Source organism: Clupea harengus, chromosome 12, assembly GCF_900700415.2.
Source record: "Clupea harengus chromosome 12, Ch_v2.0.2, whole genome shotgun sequence".
NCBI lineage: Eukaryota > Metazoa > Chordata > Actinopteri > Clupeiformes > Clupeidae > Clupea > Clupea harengus.
This window is the reverse complement of record NC_045163.1, coordinates 12511348-12535396: the sequence shown is the minus strand read 5'-3', so window position 1 is coordinate 12535396 and position 24049 is coordinate 12511348. Positions and strand designations below refer to the sequence as shown.

The window sequence follows — 24049 nt, the reverse complement described above, 5'->3', positions numbered from 1 at the left end:
ATTACAATTATAGATCACACATTTCTTTGCAAGTGGCCAAACTTGCGAAATCGGCAGGGGTTCAAATACTTATTTTCCCCACTGTATATCTATTGTCTGGCAATAGCAAAACACTTGGGAAGTTATCTTCATGTTTTGAAAATCTTTGTGGTAATCAGGTTTTTTTTAGATTAGGTTAGTTGATTGTGGTGAGCCTTCGTGTTATTTTGAGATGTCCTTATTAATAACTACTAATTTCTAATTCTGTATAGTCACAAGGTGATGCTTCATTTTTACATGCACCCACCTGTGAATGTAAAAAGTGATCTTTTACACTCATCTGCAATAATTCAATTCTGTAACGGATATCCCCAAAGAATGCATTTACAAACAATGCATTGTCAATATGCCAAAATGCATGAGAACTTTATGTGTTTACTCTTGTTTATTTACTCTTGTGTATATTTGTGTATGTTTGCATGTTAAAAGTATACCTTCTGTGTGTGTGTGTAAGCAAGGGCTGCTGAGAGGAACTAGTAGTCCTTCTTTTCTGCCTTGCTGATGCATTATGTTGCAACAAGTATAGTAAGATGACCTCAGACGTGAGAGCCCCCCACCTGGTTATCCCTGCTGACAGTGTTTTGGCTAACTTCTTTGTACATAAACCTTGTGTGATGTGTTTCATTTTGCTTCTCTCTCGTCTGCTGCAGTCTGGGAGTGAGCCCGGGCTCTCTCTCTGGCCTGCCAGGACGCGAGTGATCCCAACAAGCTTGTTGTTGTTGTTGAATAAATATACTTATATGCAACTCCGGAGTCCTGAGGTAACTTGAGTGTATTTTCACCTAACGGTGTGTGTGTGTGTGTGTGTGTCTGTGCAGGGAGAGAATGACAAGCAGCACAAAGTGCACATGGGTGTTGGGAACGGCCTGCGGCAGGATGTGTGGCGTGAGTTCCACCAGCGCTTCGGCAAGGTCCGCATGTGTGAGCTCTATGGCTCCACCGAGGGCAACCTCTGCTTCATGAACCACATTGGCAAGATTGGCGTCGTCGGACGCTCCAACTTCATCTACAAGGTCAGTGCCCTGAGTTCTGTGTCCAATTAGTAGTACAGGGACCTTGGGGTAAGGGGTTGTGGTGTAGGGATAGGCTGAATGAAGAACTTACAAGGCACCACAATCTCCTGCACCTCAAGACGCCTCAAGCTGGGCCCTGGAAAACGTTCTCCTATTACCTAGAGCTGTAGCCACTTCACAAGCACATATTTTTTACCCAGAAGTATTTGCAGGATGTTTGGAAGAGTGCAGTTTATCTGCTTGCACTCATTTCAACTAAGCTTCACTGTGCACCACTAAGGTTAGCAAGGTCCTGATTTTGACATAACAGAAGAACTACATTGTCTAACACTGGGAGGTTGGTGTCCAATCTATTAGCTTGTGTGTAATTACATTCAACCAATTTGGACATTTGTTCATTCATGGTCTTGCTGTTTTCCAGATAACTAAAATGTAGGAATGACTGAAGGAGGTTGACAATATTTGAATTATTAGCTTTCTTGGTTAGTCCTGGTAGTTAGTAGTTGGCATCATTATTATACCGCTCCTCAGAATGCATCAAAGTGATCCATTGATTTGAATTGGCCATACCAGCGCTCGGAATTCCAATATTTCTTTATAATGACAGCTGCCATTGGCAACAGGTTTTGTTTTTTTAACACATATTTCATAGAATACCGCATCTACTACTACTCCGTTCACTTTTGGGATTCTTTTCATTGTAACTTTAAGTCAGCTAGTAAAATGTTGCTATGCAACACCTGCAACTTTAAAGCTGTATTTGTGGAATACACAAAGCAAAATCAATAAAAAAGAGATACCGTATTTTAGAAGAATGTCTATTATCGTTTTGGCAAGTAACTGTATAATACGAGAGTTAATGTACATAAATTCAGAACATAAATCCCTTCAGGACGAAGCTAGTTCGATACTGACCGGCGGACTATACATTATCCCTTACTCCAAATATCCAGCATATTGGTCAATTTAGTTGTAGTTATATGCTGCATGCATATTTACCCCAGCTAGCACACAGGGTTTCCTTATTGTGCCACTCTGGTTGTTTAGTTTGTAGTATTAAGTCCCCCCACAAACAGCAAGTATTTGCCGAGAGAAAGAATGACTTCACTGTAGGCCTCTGGCCTTGTATGACCTCATTGCAGCTCCCAAAGATATTCTTTCACAGACTAGACTGATACAGTCAGTTCTTTGTTGGCTTTTGTTTGTTCACAAAACAAATTAATGGAATCTGTTTTTGTTAGCCTTTATTTGCAAATAGACGTAAGCTTTTTTGTGCTATTAAAATAGCTATTTTTTATTTTCAGTTAAAATGTTGGTTTGCGAATTCAGTCACATTCAGTCCTACTGATACATCATTTGAGTTTGGAATTTTCGGTTTACAGTTCTTTCAAACTGTGAGGGTTGAAGTTAGTCCAGGCTTTTCTGCAAGCAGATACAAATGTGAGACTCAAAGGATTGTCTCCGGCAGGCCACCTTATCAGTACTGTGTGTAAGAGAAGACCTCTCCGAGTCACCAGGAGGGAATAGGTGGCCTATGGTGCTGAGACAGATGGCTCAGAGTAAGTAGCCTGGGTCATTTTCAGATAATCACTGGCTGGTGTATAATTGTACAGGTCATTTGAGAGAGCCTCAGTTCAGCTCTGTAAGAGTTGAATCAGCTTTGAGCTTTGTAATGCCCCCAGTCGTCTGAATACTGGTGAAATGTTTGAATGTAAAACACATTTGACATTGATATAGAAAGACCTAAGTGGCCAGTAAAATCACCAGGACTGAACAGCTAATCTTCCATATGCAGTTCTATAATCTTTGCATTATGCCTCTTCTACCAATACACTTGCATCAGTTACCTAAATTGCCATATCTCTATGCTCTTTGCTCATTTAGTTTGTGCCTGAATCAGCTGAATGTAGCCTACTTTTTTTTTTTAACAGGGTACACATCCATTCACAATGATGCCCTCCTGCTATGGCTGTATGTCCAGCAGTAGATTGTTCTGGGCTTGCCCATCCATAGTGGTCACATAATACATGATCAGGCTCTCTCTCTCTCTCTGTGCTGACAGTCGTAAGAGGCTGCTGTAAGAGCATTGTGGGGGATTATCTTTTGTAAGACACTATCTTAAGTTATTTATAGATCCATCAGAGCATCAGTGGCACCTGACCTAGTGGTCGCATTACCAAACATTTTCAAATGACATCACACATGTGCCAGTGCTGTTATGTACAGTTTCACTGATAAGGTCATTATATATTAAAGCAAAACTCCATATATCTAGCTGTGATGGATTTAGCAAGGAGGATTATTATCAGAACATAGAATATGACTTCATGTGAAATGTATTCAACTGTCGTGTAACACAATTATACAATCCTGTCATGGTTCTTGGTGGGAAGTTAAGTGGATTTTGCCTGAGAGTCATGACTCATTAAGACACTGTTAACAAACCAAGACTTATTGTGATTTAATCACTTAAGCATCTCTGTCTGGTTACGAGGTCAGGAGTTCAGTGCAGAGTAGGTTGCCATGACTTGCTCATAACATGTTTTGTAACTATTGGAATTAGTAGTTTGTGTAGGCACACTGTCTTTAACTTCACCTTACAAATACAAGTTTTGACACTAATCTTCAATCATACCTATATTTCATGTTACTACATTGCATTGGCTCTGTACAGTTTAGTTACTGCCAACCGTACAAATTAGCTGTACCCTTTAGAGTTATATATGACAAGTGATCATCAGTTTACTGTTATATATGACCAGTGATCAGTAAATAATTTGCACACTCTCATTACGAGTGTAGAGATTCAGTGTTATTACTCTTAGCGGTGTTGAATTAAATGTTGATTTCAGTTTTGAAGGACAGTTTTGAAGGAGAGTTTGCATAAAAGTACTTTGATGTTGTTGTAATTGCCAATGCTGCCACCAGGGGTTTGTTGTCACATAAGCTTCCCATCACTGGTGAGTCAAGTAGGGAAGTAAGACCTGAGTGTAGGCTATAGAAAATGCCAGAAGAAACTGATCCTGTAAATCAGGGACATCATTCCACACATCTCTAATGAGAAGAAGTCAACTACAAAAAGTTCTCATAAAATGTTTATAGATATGAGTGTAATGACCCACTCTCCCTGATGGGAGGAAGGGCCGAAGCACTGCATAACCCAGTTTTGGGCACACTGACGCCAACCTGCTACATCCCAGTAAATCTACATAAGAGTTCAGTTGAGGTACAAACTTACTCTGTGGCAGATTTGACAAACAAGTTCTATGATCTGTGAAAATAAAAATTCCACAAGCTTAAATGTTCACGTGCATAAGTCCCTCACTTTCCTCGAAAAAAGAGTTCCTGGAGATCTGTGAGGAAGAAAATCTCCGATTTATTTTCTGCTGAAGGGTTTTAGTGGTAGAGAGAAAGAGAGAACGGTTAGGTTAGCATCTTACTTTTGCTCTTTGACACAAGGGTGTGTATGCCAGCACTCGTGCTGAAATGAAAGTCACTTTGATTGGGTAACCGTGCTTTTCAGGGCAGTTACAATGTAAGCTTGACCTTAATGCGTCTTTCTAAAGGAGGCTGCGGTGTGTTTGTGTGTTCTGTGTTCTGTGTGTGTGTGTGTGTGTGTGTGTGCACGCTTATATTTTGTGTGTGTGTGTGTGTGTGTGTGTGTGTGCTCTATGTTAGGGGAGTAACGGTACACAGAAGTCACAGTTCAGTTCACATCACAGTTCGGTATGAGTATGATACAACGGGGAAAAAAGCAACAAAAAACCCCAAATGTGTAAGTCTCGGCTTCTTTTCATTTATTGTGAGCTGACAGTCGTGCAAGTTACAGTTTGTTCTGTCCAGTGAGGCCCTCAGCGTGAGCTAAGCTTAGCATGACACGGCATGTTGCTAACTTCTCTATCACTCCCGACTTTATCTCCCTCCCATGTCAAACCCGGCTCTCCCAAGGGTCCAACCCCCAAAGCACCTGCCCATACCCCCACCCCCACTCCTTACTTTCTCACCCTCCCATGCCAAACCCACCTCTCCCAAGGGTCCAACCCCCAAAGCACCTGCCCCCCCCCCCCCCCCCCCCCCCCCCCTCCCCCTTCACTCGTTACTTTCTCTCCCTCCCATGCCAAACCTGCAGAGACCAAGAAACTCCCCAAAGAGACTCACAGACAACTCAGGGAGTCGGCATGCAGAAGCGCTAAATCTCGCAGAGGCATCTACAGTATATTTAAAAGCTCTCGGTTAAAGTCAGGACACTGTGTGCTCACTAACTCGGCTGTACCAGTACCTATCAGAAAGAGAACCAATTAGCATTTTTTTTCAGAGAAAGTTGCTAATATTTTTAATTTAAACTATTTTACATACTAACACCATGAAACACCATAACTGGAAAGCACCATGGGAACAAAACCCAACTGTTAAACTTCCTAAAAAAAGACATAAAGAAAATGGCATAAAGAGATGATTTGCACATATAATGCTGAATTATGCAAAGCCTTTCTTCTCTAACATCATCATAAGCAATATAAACTATATTCTTCCACATGCTGCTGAGATACTTGGCCTAACAGCTTTTATCTGTTATCCTATCTGTTTTTCACATCTTACCAGCAGACGTGCTTAAAATTGTAAACATATCACTGCTGTCTGGCACATTTCCTAAGTCCCTAAAAACAGCTGTTATAAAGGCCCTACTCAAGAAGAAGAATCTAGACGCCTTCATACTAAACAATTACTGGGACAGGACCAACATACCTGCTCAACCTTTCCGATCACAGGTGAAGCAGCTTTTAGCCAACCGTTTCAAAGCTAGAATTAAGACCCAACTTTTCTCAGCTGCTTTTTGTTAACTGATCAAATGCACTCAACTTCCGTTTTAATCTTTTCTTTTTCGATGTTGCTTTAACTGCTATAATGCACTACATCTTTTTTAATCGCTTATTTTTCTATGTTCTTTTTTCTGCTCATTTAAAAAGCACTTTGAATTAACCATGAGTTGTGGTGTATAAATAAACTTGCCTTGCCTTGCCTACTTGTTCACAGGGTAGAGCTCTGCCCCCAAGCAGTGAAACAGCATTCGAGGCAGAAGACCTGTTCTTTGCTCTCAAACAGAGTTAAATCTGATTTACGATTCCTGGAACTGGATATGAACATGTGCTCCTTGTATCCTCACAGATTCCTACATGTGGGCCTATGTGCCTATGAAGCATTCATGAACACTCTCAAAGCGAGTATGACCGTACCATGGCTACGAGCCTCGGGAGACATAAACAAAAAGCAACACATACCAATCATACCACAGACATTCTTCTGCACTCCACTGCCATGTTTGCTAGGAGCGTGTTTCTGGAGGCGGAGGCATCTGCTCGTAGTGCAATTTCAGTAATGTTAGTGCGGTCAGTGATACCTTGACGTCTAGTGTTTATTTCTATCTTGCCATGATCTTAAGTGAATCCTGTTACCACGTACAAAACTGATATGTTCCCCCTGCAAATATAATAGTAAAGCTCATTTTTTTTAAAGGTTGTTTTTGTTGCTGTTGGTGGTATGTTTTGTCTTGGTCGTAGGTTTGCTTTGTTCATGTGAACTCCCCTCGTGTAACAGGAATGGGGAGCCTTATTAAGGTCGTAGGTTTGCTTTGTTCATATGAACTCCCCTCGTGTAACAGGAATGAGGAGCCTTATTAAGGTCGTAGGTTTGCTTTGTTCATGTGAACTCCCCTCGTGTAACAGGAATGAGAAGCCTTATTAAGGGCTTGAGCCCATGAGACTCACCCAGGGTTGACTCAGGTGTTTATGAGGGGATAGTTACCACAGCCCATTGCATTGGTGCTACCGCACCTACGTGAGGGTTGAGGGGTTCACCCTTTGAATGGCCGACCTCTGTAAGACTGACACGGGTCTACATGCTGTCCTCCCCTGGCCGACCTCTGTAAGACTCACACGGGTCTACATGCTGTCCTTCCCTGGCCGACCTCTGTAAGACTGACACAGGTCTATATGCTGTTCTCCCCTGCAGCTCCTGTTCAAGTATGTCCTGGTGAAGTACGACATGGTGAGAGACGAAATTGTGAGGAACCAGCGGGGGTTCTGTGAATCAGTCAAGAAAGGTGAGGATGAAACTTTCATTTTTATCCAAGCAATACCTAACTGGGTTTGTTTTTTTAATGAATGGTTATTTTACCTCTAAGAACTTCTGGTTATGTATTGTTTGGTTTTGTTGACTTTTTAGCACCAGTGTTGCTCACTGAAATTGCTCTAAAAGTTGCACTTTGTGAGATTTAATGTCTGTCAGCTCTTTTCTCTTGATGGCATTCACTTTTAGTGAGGATTTCATGAACAATGAGTCACTATAGAGTTCCTATTTTATTTGACTCTAAATCACTGAATGAAAGACAATATGCTCCTTACTAAGTACAATTAGGTTTAGCCAAATGGCTTAGAAGCAGTGCTCCTTAGCAAGTAGCACTCTCTATTTATATCTGAATTCATCAAATGTAAGGTTATTTTGTGTATTTGATAGACTCCCAGTCCAAAATCACCAGGATGAGAAACCTCTTTGTAACAGCTCTATAACTTCAGGTGTTCATAGGACCAAGCACAGAGAGTGAGTTTTGTGGAAAGCACTGTGCGTTCCTTAGGTCAGTACTCGTGTGTTGCGGAAGAAATCGTGCGTGGATCCCATGGACTCATACGACACTCTTGCGTTTATTTAGGTGAAACGGGACTGCTGCTGTCCAAGATAAACTCCCAAAGTCCGTTCTTTGGCTACGCTGGCAGTAAACAGCTGACGGAGAACAAGATCCTGAGAGATGTGTTTACCAAAGGGGACTCTTACTTTAACACGGGGGACCTCATGGCCGAAAACGATGAGGACTTCATCTCCTTCAAGGACCGAGTTGGAGACACCTTCAGGTAAGGGGAGCACATGTTCCTCCAGTATGTTTCTATGGTGAAGTTGGACCTCAGTTTTTACAAGTGTAAAAAAAAATATTATTTGTGGTTATTGTTGATGTTTGTGTGGATGTGATTGAACTGGGCTTCATGAGTAGTCGTATTACACCACAGAGGTATGTTTGCTCAGCAAGTTGTGGTTTGTTTGGATATTTAGTAAGTTGATGTTTGTTTTCAGGTGGAAGGGTGAAAATGTGGCCACTACAGAAGTGACTGAGATCCTCGGCCTCGTAGACTTTATTCAGGAGGTCAATGTGTATGGGGTGGAGGTTCAAGGTAATGTGGTTTCCTGATGGCATCAGCATCAAATATTTGCCGAAAGTCAATGTCCTCCAGGAGCTTGTTCTGTGCTGGGCTGGAACGTCAATGGATCATCCAAATAATGTTTAATTTTCGGGTCTGTAGGGGGGTATTCCAAGTACATGGCTTAGTGACAAGCCTGGGTAAGTTAGCTCAGAATAAGTGGTAAACCTCCCAAAAGAAAAGCCCTATGGGTTTGTTTTGCCAGGAGAATGAAGCCATAGGGTTATTCTATTAGGACGTTTACCACTTACTCTGAGCTAGCTTACTCAGGTTTGTCACTAAATCATGTACTTGGAATACCCCTCAGTTCTCACCATGATACATGATACTAAGGCAAATGTGCTTCTTTCTAGTGGAATGTGGATGCAACAGGAAATGAAAAGTAGCTTTGATGTTTGTCAACAGGAAATGAGGGAAGAGCAGGGATGGCCGCCATCATTGTAAGACCTGACTTCACGTTCGATGGAAAGAAGCTGTTCGACCTTGCAGTCATGGACTTGCCTTCTTATGCACGCCCTCTCTTCATAAGACTACAGGTACGCGGTGTCCACTGGTGTAGCCAGATAGTTAAAGCAACTGGTTTCTGATGCCAGTATACACAATGAAAGCACTTAACAAAGAGTGGTATGAACCATAATGTTACTGACACGACTTCCTGGACAGTCAGTCCACATTAGATAAAAATTTGACATGAGGCTCAAGAAAACCATAATGTTACTGACATGACTTACTGGACAGTCAGTCCACATTAGAAAAAAATAGAAATGAGGCTCAAGAACATTGTGGTGAGTCTTTTGTTATGTGTAGGAGGGAGGACTAAGAAGCAGTGCATTATTCCAAGGACAGTCTTGCGTTTCAGCATTGTGTTTGGCGTCCCACTTTGTTTCCAACGAGTGTAGCCTATGTGGGTCATGTTGTCACGTGTTCATCTTTGGCCAGCATGGCCTGGTGAAGCAGTTAACCTTTAGTGACCCAGGACTCCTCAGCATGTGTATGGTATAAGCCAGTGGCCTTAACTGGATGTTCCGGGCTTTTGTGAATGCCTGTTTCATCCCCACTTAAATGTAACATAAATGTACTTCAGTACTATTAACTTGTCCCAAAATAAATATGTATAAAGTAACATTTTTATATTAAGTGTACTTAATACTTAGTACACTTTAATGCACTGATTTTTCACAAGGACAGTCATGGTTGTCATTTGTTTTTAATATATTTAACGAGTGATAATGCACAAAGCAGATGATTAAAGCACTCAAATTGTTTTAAAGAATTGTTATCAGAACTTTGAAGAGTACCAATCTGCTTTTCTGCTTCTGTAAGGATCGTTCGATAAATGCTAGTTATCCTTTGAATTAATGTGTCCGTGTTGAACTTTCATTGCTCTTCTGTAAGACACAATGTCAAATCACATGAAACTCTGTGCCTTTCTGGCATTTGGTGGTTGACGGCATATTAGCACATATAGACCTCAAGCCATTTGTGTGAACCGCTCAGAAACTATACCAACGAAACCGCCAGCTCACCCTGTTCCTGATCATGCCCATCTCCCCGGATCATGGCGTCTTATGCCTGCAGGGGAATGAGATGAATGACAGACCGTCCTCACCGGGGCGTTGGTTGGGTCTGATCCATAGAGATGAATGAATAAAGCGCTGCTTAGGGCCATAGGTGAGACTGGGTATCTATCCCCAATGGAGTTTGCGTGTCTCTTATTAGGAAGAAATGCTGGCAATTAGTGTTTCTATGCCAAAGGGAATGGAAAAATATTTTGGTGTCTGAACATTTGACAAAAACGTGTTGTTTTGCTATGACTTCACGTAACCTTAATTGCCGTATTTAAGTGTCTGAACTTTTGACAGACTTTAGTGGTTTCGTTATGACCCGTCAGCTACCCTCAGCTGGCATGTGTGAGTGTCTGTTGGCAGGCCGTGACGCACCTGGTAACCTTAATTAACGATGGAACAGACACACTTCAAAAGAAGACGGCTGCATGTCTGTGGTCGTCTCACACACGCAGGTGTGTCATGTCACCTCTTGTTTTTCGTTCCTGATCAAAAGTCAGCCTCACCTAATTGTGACCTTAACATCAACTCTTCCAGTGAGTTCATCAACTCAGCTTCACCAAATTGTGACCTTAACATAACCTCTTCCTGTGAAGAGCTCAAGTCAATGTCTTTGTCTGTGACATTCCTACTGGTCTCATCACTTGCTAACACACGCCATTATCAGCATTGAACAGCTGCGTCTTGGAAGGCTCTTAATTCATACAAGATATCTACGTTATTTTTTTGTTTTATTCTTTATTTATTTAGTAACACTATGCCTGGTAGACCTGTAGTAGTGTAGCTGTGCTGATGGAACTTGAGGCTTGTCTTTTAGCACGGTAGGTTTCTTTCAGCTGTACATCGGCAGAACACAGCTTAGCGATAGGATGCGGCTAGGCTCCATGCTCCATACTCCAATTAGCCCGAGCTCCCATCAGAGGGAACACATCAGATCTCCCTCATCCTGACTCTGTGTCACAAACCTCTGTGAAGTTGTGCTGTGGTCAGCTTCAAAGCCAGCACTAAGAGGAGGGTAGTAGATTCAGTGAGAAGAACCTGGGTCTACCAGGGAGTTCAGGGAGTTCAGGGTCGGACCATGCTATTCTGGGTTCACTGTACTGATTTCACCCTGTCTTATCTGGCTAAAGGAAGTTCAGTTTAAGTCCAAAGAAATCACATCAACCTTGTCTGTTTGTGTTGCCAGTCTCCATAATCATCATTAATGGACTCAAGGGGCCAGATTTAGTTTTTCATGTTTTCCTTATTTTTATTTATTTATTTGTTTGCCATACTTCAAAATGTACCATGTACATAATCTCTACTGCTTGTCTGCTTTGAGTTTTGCAGTAAGAAGTAAAAACAAGTTGTTGGCATGGCAAACAGTTGTTGCCACTCCCAGATCTAGATTCCACTGGGAAGTGGGTCATGTAATTTATACCACACTGCCCTCTGTTGGCCGTACTGTGAAGTGGCACAGATTAGTTTTACAGAGATTAGTTTGTGTGTTTTATTTCAACTATGGCATTTAAAACGGCAATAGACTACAAACAAGCTTTCATTTCCACCACATATACACCAAGTAAGTGATAACATTAAGACTAAGACATTAAGTGATAACATTAGACTAAAGACTTCATGTCTCTTGACATAGTTTGATGAAGTCCTAAGTGTATTTTAACACAGAATGCCCTTTTGTAGAAGCAGTTATGGAATTTGTTGGCTTAAGTTGAGATAAACGGTTTATTCCTGCAAGGCCAGTTTATACCAGCACAACAAATCACAACAAACGCAGACTTCCAACGATTATTGAGTTTTGTTTGATCGGTGTGGAATGCCTGTAATTGTTGGAGTTTGTCAGGAGTTTGTTAAAGTCTGATAAAGGTGAATGATCCGTGGGGCCTGTGTGCCAGTCTGATCAAAACAACCCCTGGCCCGTGCACCAGTCTAACCAATGGAGGTATATAGACCTGGAGAGAGTGAGGAAGTACCACTCCCATTCATTTCAGTGGCCAATGACCAATGACATTCTAGTTACTTTAGCCCAGGAAGTACAAAATGAACCATCTTTCAAAATGTCGTCCCGTGGGTGCTCACTTCTGGCACCATTTATATGAAAAGCCATTACTGAGGACCACAGGCATTAAAAAATAATGTGTCGTATATGCGGATTGGTGGGTGTTGCTGCCCACGACCAGTCACGAAGCCATGCAAGTTTCAGCAGTGCAAGTGTATATCCGTGGTTTGCTGGTAGGGTAACATTCTATAGGATAAAACTATAAGCAATTAAAGTGTAAGGCATTTTGCACGTTTCATGTGTAACATTTGTTGCATGTTATCCTTTAGAAAGCAAGCTAAACAAATCAAGCCAACTCAAAGAAAACTGCTACATGCTACGTGAATTGCAGTTCATGTCATTAACAGTAGAACACAATGGCATTTGAACCTTTATAAGACTACTCCAAAAACACTAAATACTTGTATTTATAACCTAAAGGAAACATGGGCTGTTGCATAGGTCTGCAATTAGAAACATTACATTTTCATGCATTCAAAATGAAGACTTCTCTCTATTGTACAGAACACCACAACAATAATATCAATAGGTGCTAACGCAGGATGTTCTTGAAGGTCCACATAGAGATATGCTCATTTGTATTTCTTCATTCACAGTCTTAATCATGTCACCTATAACATGACCATTTAATGATGTGTCTTTTGTTTCCCATATAGCCTATATAAGGCTAATAGAATAGTATGGGCCAAAAGGTATTGGCCTTGACCCAACTTTAAGCAGCCGCACACCTTTATCGCTATCCTGTCTTGTCAACATGCACGCATGAGGAGGCTCGTGCCCCACACCAAGCTCGTGTATGAGCTGACATATCTGTAGCAGAGAATGGCAATCTGTGCGCCAATCTGACCACAGGGCCTGCACGCCAATCTTACCGTATTTAGATATTTTGCAATACATTTCTACAATAACTATTGTGGCAGTTACCAGAACTTTATGCTTTGACTTATGCAGTGTAAAGTAAAACCAAGTTATTGGCAAACATGAGGCACCCACAGAACTAGATTCCACTGGGATGTAGGCTATGGATTTTATACAGCACTGCCCTCTGCTGGTTGTAGTGTGTAGTAGCTGTTGTGCATATTGTTTTGCATTGTTGTGTCATTATGGTGTTTATAGTACCAATAGAGTACTAAAAGATGTCTACCATATATAGTCTATGTTTAATTTTATGCACCCGAAGCTTATGACAATAAGTGAACACATAGGACTGACGACATCAAGATTCCTAATTTAAACATGCAAAGTACCAGGCATGTCCTAATGTTTTGATCATATTATGCCGTAATGTCTTGCTTGAATGTGTTTGTGTCTTGTAGGAGTCTATGGAAATGACTAGCACTTTGAAGCAGCAGAAATATCAACTGGTGGCAGGTGGATTCAACCCTTCCACTATAACAGACCCTATCTACTTCTTGGATTACTCCCAGAAATGCTACGTCCCACTGACCACCTCAGTCTACGAATCCATTGTAGAGGGCCAGTGTAAGCTATAGCTGCACCGGCTCACACTACAAACAAACAATCAATAAAACTGATCATAAACAGCTGCAATCCTTGACGATAAGATGGCCAGTGGCTGTGTCACAAAAGAGAAACCTTGTATGGGTTGTCGGGTCATTTTGTCACGTTGTATATTGCATGGAGGTCGAAAGCAGCCTTTTGATTCGAATCCACTTGTGAATAATGAATGGAACCATTGCTTTGTGTTTGCGCCTCACCCTGGACCCAAATCACTCAATTATGAATTAGCGACGCTAATAGGGTCACAGTGACTCGCTGACCTCCGCCAAAACGGCAAGAGATAAGACGAGCGAGTCGTGAAGCCGTGACCAACGGTCATTGGGGTTCCAGCGACCTCGCCAACATTACGTGACTGTCAGGTGTCTGGTTCCTCCCTCTCGTTGGTTCCTTTTTTCCAACGTGGTAAGACGACCACACGGCTGATGTCCCCTGGCCGATCCCTCAGAGTCTATGTCACTGCTGCCTTCTCACATCCGCTCCTCTCGACACTGGCTGTTGTAGGGGCGGTTTTAAAATCTGACCATAATAAGAAAAGTAATTAAAAAACAACAAATACCATACAAGGACACTTGTAATTGTGCTATGTAACAATGTAACTGTGGGGTCAAACTTGATACGTTTGTGATTCTGCTGTATTACGTGTTGAGAGATAATATTCCAATATGCTTGAACGTCCATGCCAAGCAAAACAGTTAACATGCTTTGCGTAGAACTTTGCAGAAGACTGCAGTCATTAATCAAGCCATTAACCAAGTAGAAACACCATGCTGTTATAGTCTATAGAAGAGTTACAAAACTACAAGCAGTGCACAATGCTGGAACTCTATCCTGACAGTCTTGACATCACAATCCACTATAATGTTACTGTAGGGAAGCCCTCTGAAGGCTTGTTTGGATGCACAAGGCAGTGCACAAACGGTACGGTTAACATGCCATACAACCTCAGATCAGATAAAGCAAGGTATTTATGTTCATGACCTGGAGATTGTCCGGTCCTCTTCTGTTCTGAGAAGATATGTTGCAATACGACTGGGGATAGTGCCTTTAGATGTCATGTTTTCATTTTCCTGTCCCCTATCTTTCATAGCTATTTATATGACAGGAAAAACTTGTCCTTGCACAATGACTGTAAAACTCTCTTGAGAAAGAATCTTATCAACAATATGACTTCCTTACCACACCAGTGTCAAGTGAATTTACAGGTCGTGGTCTCTTTAAAAAAACGATTCAAGAATCAAGGTTACTGCACAGCACCTGTGTCTTCCCAGAATGATAATATCCTCTGGTCATTTCTGTGTATGTCCATGTAATCCCGTCCTACAATACGCATAACAACTAACAAAGAAATCTCAAAATGCACATTTCTCTCCCTGTTTGCTCACTTTTGTTTACCTTTCCTTCTTTAAAAGAAATGTTGTTTCAGTATATCTACTTTTACTGTTGTTTTCTGTGTCTCACTGGACCCTCTTACAGTGTGTTTAGACTCAGGAAGGAGACGAGAGAGAGAGAGAGAGAGAGAGAGAGAGAGAGAGAGAGAGAGAGAGAGAGAGAGAGAGATATTTTAAAGAATGCACAGTTTCAGTTTTTGGATTCAAGTTGTTTACAGCTTACAGAGATGCTGTCTAGTTGTTTATAAGGGTGTCTATAACTTGTGCTGAAATGTGTGTGATCATTGCTTTTATGATGTGTTCTTAATCATGGCTGATTTTGTTAATTTAATGCGGGAACATTTTGTATATCTTTAATTGGTGAAATATTTTGGCATTTTGCTGGGCATTTTGGAATTATCTATGATGTTAAATAGATGTTTTATTTTCTAGCTTGAAATGGGAGTGATTGTGCTTAGTTTATAGTCTTAAAGACGGCTAATTGTCACGTTGTCTTTTAGGTTTGAATGTATTTCAAACACCAGTGTTCAGCATTGGTCACCAATCACATATTCTTAGTTACATATACATGTTTTTGTCAACTATCAGAATCTTTGTAACATATGTAAAATATGTTTTAATACATGCCATTAAACATTATTTGGAACAATTTTGTTAGCATGTTATGTCATTTATCATCGTTTCTGTCATTTTATAATGTGGTTGGGGCATGGAGCAACAGCATTCCATATAATTTATCTATGCAAGCAATACATTTCTATTTTTCATTGTTACCGGTTTCTTGTGAAAATTGTTATTATATTCTTTTTTTGGTGGTAAGAAACCGCCCCGTGAAACCTTGGAATGTCTTAAAGGGATTATTTTTTGTCTTACTCACGACTCATTTCAAATGATGTAAAGTGGATTGTGTGATGGACTGGATGCCACAAGCGCAGGCCATTGTCATGCTTTGCGGCGTCTCCTGTGTTGTTGTTATATTTCACATGTCCATTTTTCCAGCCATGACAAAAAAAAAACTACTGTGAAGACAGAATGGTCACACCAATCATAACATGCTCTGTTGTGCTCTGAGTGATTTAAAAGGAATAAAGAAAAAAGATGTCCTCCAGTGTGTGAGTTCTCTCTGTAACAGAATGTCCCCCTCGTGGGCTAGATAGGTAGTAGGGTAGTAGGCTACATATGCAGGCCAAGCATACAACAAGAAACTATGTTACACAACAACCAAAGCCTATATGCAGGTTCTTACTGTAGGGGCTTACAACAAAACACTAGGCAAGGATTAAAGGATATCAGTATTACAATTGTTGCTTGTCCTTTCATACACTTTCATTAAAATGTGGACTCTTCCATGTACTGAAGAGCTGAATCCTGCAGGAGATGTAATGTTTAAAGTAATCCATTTTAATAAAATGCACATTGCTGAAGTTTGTCATCTAGGTATACTTAAATGTGATTGCATAATAGGAGATGATCCCCAAGTAATCATACCTTCACACTGGTCACATTTCTTTTCTTTTTTTCTTCCTAGGCTAGTAAAGTAATAATAAAATACTCATATTTCACATTAGGCACACACTGTTGTTTATTCACCATTGTTATCAATTAATCCAACATTCATTTTGTTGGAATTTCTAATTAACAACATATGGGCCTACACAATGCATATACCGTTGAAACGCTTAATGAGCTGGGAAATGGGCATGCTTAAAGTACTGTTCAGACACTGAGTTTAGATCTTTTCTTAATTTTAAAAGGGCCTACACTTCGCCTATCGTGACTTTACAATTTATTTTGATTCATTTTCTATGGGCCCGTTGTATGGAGTTTAGCGCCACAAGAACGTCTATCTAAGGCGATATGATAGGTCGGATTCAGTAATATTACCCGCCCACAATCTCTTACCAGTCATTTCCTCGTAGCATCATGGCGGACGGACACTACAACAACAATCATGTACCGGTTTTGTTTTCATATTCCGTCTTCTCACGTCCTTCCTCCGTGCCTGTGGGGTCTGGGCACGAACTGTTGATTCAGAAATTTCGGTCAATATACGGTCACCAAATTGACGTCCATCGTAAATTTGTTATCCAGTTGTTCTCCGAGGAATGGGGCCAGTACATTGATTTACCGAAGGGATTCTCGGTATCTGAGAAATGCAAACTACGATTAGTTCCTCTTCAAATGGATGTAAGACCATATTATTTAATTTTTTTGTCGAATATTGTGTGTTACCCTACTCTACAGAACATGTCTTAATGTAGATAGCCTTGCTGTGCGCATGTCCACGAAACTGAAACGTCCCTGTAACTTTGACAGTGTTGCACAGCGAGATTGATATACAGACAACTGTTGCCTGTTATAGGTATACATATGTGTGTGTGGTATTGCGCATTGTTGTCCTTTATGTCTATAGATGTTCATAACATGCATGTGTTATAATGCATATGGATGTTATCATTTACTTTCAAATTTTTAGTTATTTAGTTATTACCCATCTATGCTGAAAGCTTCATATAACCTAACTTCACATAATGACATCACATATTGTCAGCGTACAGTAGTAGTATGGCTGGTTTGATGTTTATAGTACATTTATCAAAGGTAATCATTTTGAAAAAAAAAAAATATTGCGTGCAGAAGGTGCATCTAAGAAACTGAAGAAATCGAGATAAAATATACAGTATCATTTAGAGAAAATGTTTATGACAGCGCAAATTCCATAGTACATAGAAGCGCAGAAGACGTAAAAACACAATATTGCAATCTTAAAATGGCGTACTGATCTGCTGATAACCATCACCGGAGTTACTGGTTTGAGTGATCTTAACAAAATGGAACATTTAATCCTGTAAAGCTTACTGGACATCTGCCTCACCGCGTCGGCACCGATGCAGACCCAAACAGCTTTCATCAACACCAGTCCTGTGGTGTGTGTGTATGTGCGTGTGTGTGTGTGTGTGTGTATTTGTGTGTGTGTGTGTGTGTGTGTGTATTTGTGTATGCGTGTGGGCGACCACTGCCCAATCTACTTACTATTTAATATGTTTTGGAACACTTCTGGAAAATTAAATGTGTATGACAGTGCTACTGGACTGAGTAAATCAGTTGTGGTCACAAATGTATTATATTACACAGAGCAAGACTTAATAGAGGCTCAGGGGCTTTCATTTGTGACGCAGTGGCAGGCAATGGCGCACTATTGCAATGTCAAATCGCTGCCCCCACACCACCCCCAAACAGGATTTGCTCGCTCAGGCACTGTAGGGACCTCAGGTCTGCTATCTCCATCCCTCATTTTCCATGAGATTTTCATCTTATCACACATTGTATTGTTGCCTGGTGGAAATCAGAACTGGTCCCGTTAAAGATTAGGAACATATGGCTGAACTCTCTGTGAAATTGATCCCCGGGGGTCAATCCAACAAGGCCAGGACCTGGGACAGGACACGGACTGTGGTCACGTGGGGAAAATATATAACATTATCCTCAATTCATGATAAAGCCATTTCCATCAATTTTCCACCCTAAACCGCAGTACGGTGGAATATCTGAGTTAATGTCACGTTAAATGTGTAGCTCCAGTATTTTGGTGGTGGGAGAGGGGTCTCTGTGAGAGTTGATGAAGTAGTTAGCCAAGCCACAGTCTTCACCATAGGCTCAGGTATGAGGCAGAGGTTTTACAGTAACAATTCAGGACAGTACAATAGCACAGTATGGAAAACCAAGGAATAATGATAGTCTTACTTATTATTCAGTCAGCATTGGTGCATTAGAAACAGTGGGATTCAGCTGACCCAACACATGTAAAAGGGCTGCTTGCTTTGAGTTTTATACTAAAACAAATGGCATTTTCAAGATGGATTCAAAACAAACCCAGTGAACTTGTATCACACGTAGCAATCACGTCCAGACTATCAGGCTTTGGAAGCTATCATTTCTTGCAGGTATATGCTATCTTCTCTACTGTGGGCCTGTGTTCAGGTAATCAGTCCCTGGTGCCAGCCAAGATCGGTTGATTAGAGCATTGGCATCAGGTGTGCTGTGTGGATAAGCAGGCAACCCGCTGGCACATGGGCATGGTGCCGAGACATTCGGTCATCCACTGTTTCATTTCATCACCTGAACATTAATCTTACTGATTTGGATTCTTTGTTTAAGTGGCCACGTGTGTGTACTGTTGGCTAACATATATTGTCTTTGTTTTTTCCATTCCTGTAGATCACCACCCTGGGGAACCTCTCTCCTTCCACCACAGTGTTCTTTTGCTGCGACATGCAGGAAAGGTTCCGGCCAGCCATCAAGTACTTTGGTGACATCATCAGTGTGGGACAAAGGCTGGTATGTTACACCCTTCTTTTCTGAAATGCACCTTGTTTCTATGGACTTAAGTTTCTTTTTATTGGTATGACATGCAACTCTTAAGGCACGGTCCTGACTCAACCAGTGGACCATGAGGACTGTCCTCTTCACAACCACCCTCCTATACCCCCCCCCCCACCTTTCATTTGCCATTAACCTCCTACGTGTTGCAGTTGGGGCTGCTTCTGGTCAGAAGTTGCAGCCGGGAAGGATGCTAAACAGCTCTAGTTCACCAAGTCCTTTTTTGATCCTTTATGTGTCACTCTTCGAAGGAGCCAGCATGAAAGTGCACACTTCGCTTTGGGAGAACTAATGCCTAGGGTTCCATTTAGAGCCGGGCCTTTGAAGCTCTCGGCGTGTGCTGTATCAAAAAGCTTGAGTCGTGAAAGAGAGTGCTTGAGTTTACAAAGAGCTCCCCTCTGTGTACACACTTTGAAATGAACTGAATCAAACCATCCATCACTGGCCTGTTTATTATACACCTGGGTTATTTGAGGGTCTCTCGCGCACTGTGTGAAAATTGGCGCTGGCCCTGTTGAGTTCTCTCAGTTAAAACTGTCCAGACTCTGATACGGCCTGTGCAGTGTTTACGCGCTGAACTATCTCTGGACAGGAAAGAGGAAGGCCTGACGTGGATATGGCCACTTAATCAGCGTGAGATGTCAAATTGAGGATCAAGACGCCACTCTCCATTCATTTATAAACTTGCCCCTAGTGCGTTTTGCAAGAGATTTCTACAAAGCCCTCTCATGCAGTACGCACCTGATATGAATTCCTCCTCTGGTAGGACATTCGTCACGTCTTTCCTCATATCCTGTGTCAGTATCCCTCAACGCAGGTCTGCATTAGAAGTAACATCCTCAGGTGACTGGAGTATGAGGTCCAGTCGGGTGTGGATGGGTTTTATCTGGGAAAGAATGTTCCGCTCTCCGGGTTGGGGAAGTAGGACTTCGGAGGCCACGGTCTTGTCCAGTGCCAGAACTGATTGTCCCTTCTCTTTTTTTTTTTTTTTCCTCTGTGAGAAGATTTGATGAGGTGACGGCCAAGCGATAGGTTTACAGCCTTGGTCATCTGTCTGCGGGGACCGTCTCTCGTCTCCTGTTGTCTGTGTGCGTGTCCAGTTTCCCCTTCCCTTTCTTGTGCCTCATGGGCCAACGGCCAGCAGCAATAGAGGGCCTTCACATTTAGATATATTTCTCCACAAAGTAATACTATCAACCTAGAATTACTGAATAAGGATTTGACACACAAGTAATTTAAATAGTACAAGAGGATGTGTTCATGTATTTTGTATTGCTATGTATTGCCATGTACCATGCAACATTCAACAGCACTCACAAATTAGATGGGGCGAAAATGAATGTGTTTAGACACTCGTCATGTTTAATTAAGCACCCCCTCATCACCGCCCTGTCTGTTTGGCTTCAGCTGCAGGGGGCTCGTGTCCTTGGAATCCCCGTCATCGTGTCGGAGCAGTACCCCAAAGGGCTGGGCAACACCGTGCAGGAGTTGGACCTGACCGGCGCCAAGCTGGTGTTCCCTAAGACCAAGTTCTCCATGGTGCTGCCGGAGGTGGAAGCCGCCCTGGCTGAGTTCCCCGCCGTGCGCAGCGTCGTGCTGTTCGGGGTGGAGGTAGCGTAGCGGGCTGGCCTGTGCTCAAGTGGAACATTTTCCTTTTTCACAGCTATGGGTTATATATTATATGGTAGCCAGTTCAAACGTAATATGAAATAATGTGCATACCAGTAGTGGTTAGTATGTGTTAGAGATGTCTTTTAGCTGACACCACATTCACTTTTTTATGGGTGTTGGACTCTATCCATACCATGGATTTATGGACATTGAAAGTGTGTCATCTGTAAACGCTGATGTCTTCAACGTAAAATGTATTTTTATTATTTTTTATTTTACATTGATATAGTAGTATCGATTAGGATCAGTTCATTTTTTCCTGGTACTCTTTCCTGGGGCTTTGTCCTCTGATTCCTTATATTTGCTATTTACAACAAAATAGAATTATAAGAACTGAAAATAGGTTTTTATAATCATAAACATAGCATTTGTGTAAGTATAGACATTTGTCAACAGTGCCAGCAATCATGTGGGTTAGTACCAGTTCTTACCTCATAGATAGAAGGTGTATGCTAACAATTTTGTGTTTCATTTTGTATGTTGGCAACAACATCCTAGTGGTATCTGTAGTATAATTGACCTCGTCTGTATCTGTTGCACAGACCCATGTGTGTATACAGCAGACTGCGCTTGACCTGACTGGGCGAGGCTTAGAAGTCCACATTGTTGCGGATGCCACTTCGTCCAGGAGCATGATGGACAGGATGTTTGCTCTGGAGGTGGGGTTCATCTCGATCTACTCTAATTGCATGGGAGATGTGTCATGCAAACGCACTCTGCACCATCATTACTGATTTTTCATTCATGTTCTAAAGATACTTGAGTAATGCACCTCCCTGATTAGAGAACCTGTCTTCCTTAGCTGGAGTTACAATATTTGAATGTCCTCTGTAATAATTAACAAAATTATAAGTAATTCTCTCTCTCTCTCTCTCCCTCTCTCTCCCTCTCTCTCTTAGCGTTTGGCTCGCTCTGGTATCACCGTCACCACCAGTGAGGCAGTGCTGCTGCAGCTGGTGGCAGATAAGGAGCACCCCAAGTTTAAGGAGATCCAGAACCTCATCAAAGCCAGCGCCCCCGAATCTGGCCTCCTCTCCAAGGTGTGAGGGCTCCAGGGGTGGGGGTAGGACTCACTTAGTGGGGGAGGGGGTATGGGGGTAAATTGGGCAGGTGGGTCCAATAAGCTGGAGAGGTTAGAGTAGGAAGGATAAATTGAATATGTCAGTGTTTTGTCACGTCGGACAGCTCTTCCCGGCGGAGTGTGACTCTCTCCCTGCTCCGGCAGGCCTGAGAGAACCCACTGTGTGTTATTCAGTCAAGTAAACCAGATGTGTTCACTTCATTAAGAAATCTCTCCACTCTTTTGATTGGCTGAACACAAGCTCGTTTAGCCAATCGTTACGATGGATGAGTTCACTCAGGGGTGATGAGGCAGGGAGAGATGGACCAGGCGTACTGGGATGCTGCCAAGGTTGGGACTGAGAGCTGCTGTGGGAGTTGGGCAAGCAGGCGGAGTCTGTCCCATTTTAACAGTAGAGCTGTACTCTGTTCTGTAAGGTGTTGTTCTATTGTTTCGTTTTGTTTGTTATGGTTTGTTTTGTTCTGAGGGGGTATTCCGTGGATGTGGTGTAATGACAAACCTGGCTGTGTTAAGCCTCCTAATAGCTTTGTTTTGCTTGGAAAATGAAGTCATAGGGCATTTCTAGTAGGAGGTTTACCACTTACTCGGAGTCAACTTACCCAGGTTTATCACTAAACCACATACTTCCCCCCTGATTCAGTAAGTTTATTTGAATGATATAACATGAAATTATCTGAATATTTGTGCTCTGCATATCACCATATATCATCAAAGTTCTGTTTGCACCATTTGCTGATTGTAACTTCTTTAAGGTCAACCTTTTTAGACATTAGACATGAGTTATGGGTTCGGTCTGGTTATGTTTCTTCGTTTATATGAATATATGTGTTTTTGTTTTGCTTGGTTTTGGTGAGTTGTGGAATTTGCAATCCCATCGTATAGATTTGGCCTTCACACTTTTTGTTATACATAGCCCACCTCTCATCTGTTTTGCATTAACCCGAAGTCACTGAAATAGAAATTAAACTGTTGGACGTAAAATATTCTACTAAAAGAGTTTTGTTGTCTGAATTTGATGTATGACTTGGTTGTAGAATTTCATGTTTCCTGTGATAGAAAGGCATGTGGAATTACCAGCACTATATCAATTTGTAATGTTAGAATAGTATTAAAACTTATTTTTGTTAAGTTTGAAATGATACCTTGATCAAATAATATTGATATCTCACTGAAGTTATCCTACATGTTTCCCTAACTTAAAAACAGAAAATGGTACGTTGGGAAAAAAATCTGTGCTGTAAGCTGTTTACGCTTTCGCGATAAGATGTTGATTGTTGCACTTTTCCTAAATGCACTAGCTCGATAACCTAATGACTTAGAACTCAGGCAGCTCAGTAAAACAAGCAGGGGGGAACTGTGATTATGAGAGAGAGTGAGAGAGAGAGGGAGAAACAAGCAGTTGTGTGTATGATATCCTTTGCAGATGCCCCTGTGTTGGTGTTACTTGTGCGTGCGTGCATGCGTGCGTGTGTGCGTGCATGCGTGCGTGTGTGTGTGTCTACGTGTGTGTGTGTGTGTGCGTCTGTGTGTCTACTGATGTATAAAACAGCCCTTTGGGCGTTATACATTTTAATCGAGAAAGAAAAAAGAAAACTCCGGTGCCTATTTATGACCTGTCTGCACTGATTGTACTCACGCCTCTCAAAAGTAATTCATGTCGTGACCATATCAATTTGTGCACTATTTAATCAACTGTGTTGGGGGAAGAGGAGAACAAACCCTTTTGTATGAACAGAGATGAATAAATGTTTATACACAGCAAATATGTCTATGCGAAATCTATTTGGAGCTTAATTGGAAATGAATGGAATAATAATCTTTGTTCCATGTCAGCATGAATCCTCCAGATATGTAGTGCAGTGTGCTGAAGACTTTTTCAGGTAAAAGCTATGGCAAGTGTCCCAGAGCAAAAAGGCTTTAATTTATGTACTTGTTTTAGTTGATGCGTGTCCAGTATAATGTACATGCTCCCCAAGTCAAATATTTTTCTTGGATTCAATTGTCACATAAAAACTTAAACGTCTAGCCCTGCTAAGGTCCCGTAATCGGTTATTTATGACACTTCCAGAATGGGACCTAATCTTCCCG

The 24049-nt window shown here is 41.6% G+C and overlaps 2 protein-coding genes across 2 annotated transcripts in view; both read left to right on the top strand.

The window, feature by feature from the left end:
• The window catches only part of slc27a6 (solute carrier family 27 member 6), a 24941-nt gene extending 9009 nt beyond the window's left edge, over positions 1-15932 (top strand). Inside the window, exons 5-10 of the mRNA XM_012816192.3 lie at positions 858-1052; positions 7062-7152; positions 7759-7957; positions 8175-8272; positions 8705-8835; positions 13237-15932. Of these exons, the coding sequence (XP_012671646.2) occupies positions 858-1052; positions 7062-7152; positions 7759-7957; positions 8175-8272; positions 8705-8835; positions 13237-13413 (891 nt within the window). The 3' untranslated portion in view covers positions 13414-15932. The remainder of the gene's footprint in view (positions 1-857; positions 1053-7061; positions 7153-7758; positions 7958-8174; positions 8273-8704; positions 8836-13236) is intronic.
• Positions 15933-16707: 775 nt separating this feature from the next.
• Positions 16708-23724, top strand: isoc1 (isochorismatase domain containing 1). The gene is made up of 5 exons (XM_012816215.3): positions 16708-17016; positions 19048-19167; positions 20617-20820; positions 21423-21539; positions 21780-23724. The coding sequence occupies exons 1-5, from the start codon at positions 16753-16755 to the stop codon at positions 21924-21926; spliced, it is 852 nt and encodes a 283-aa protein (XP_012671669.1). The 5' UTR covers positions 16708-16752; the 3' UTR covers positions 21927-23724.
• Positions 23725-24049: the final 325 nt, after the last annotated feature.

Excerpts from the sequence above, each read along its gene's own strand:
- isoc1 (XM_012816215.3), top strand. The coding sequence starts at position 16,753 with ATGGCGGACGGACACTACAACAACAATCATGTACCGGTTTTGTTTTCA. Across the intron at positions 17,017-19,047 it reads TAGTTCCTCTTCAAATGGAT|ATCACCACCCTGGGGAACCT; the intron begins GTAAGACCATAT and ends CCATTCCTGTAG. Across the intron at positions 21,540-21,779 it reads ACAGGATGTTTGCTCTGGAG|CGTTTGGCTCGCTCTGGTAT; the intron begins GTGGGGTTCATC and ends TCTCTCTCTTAG.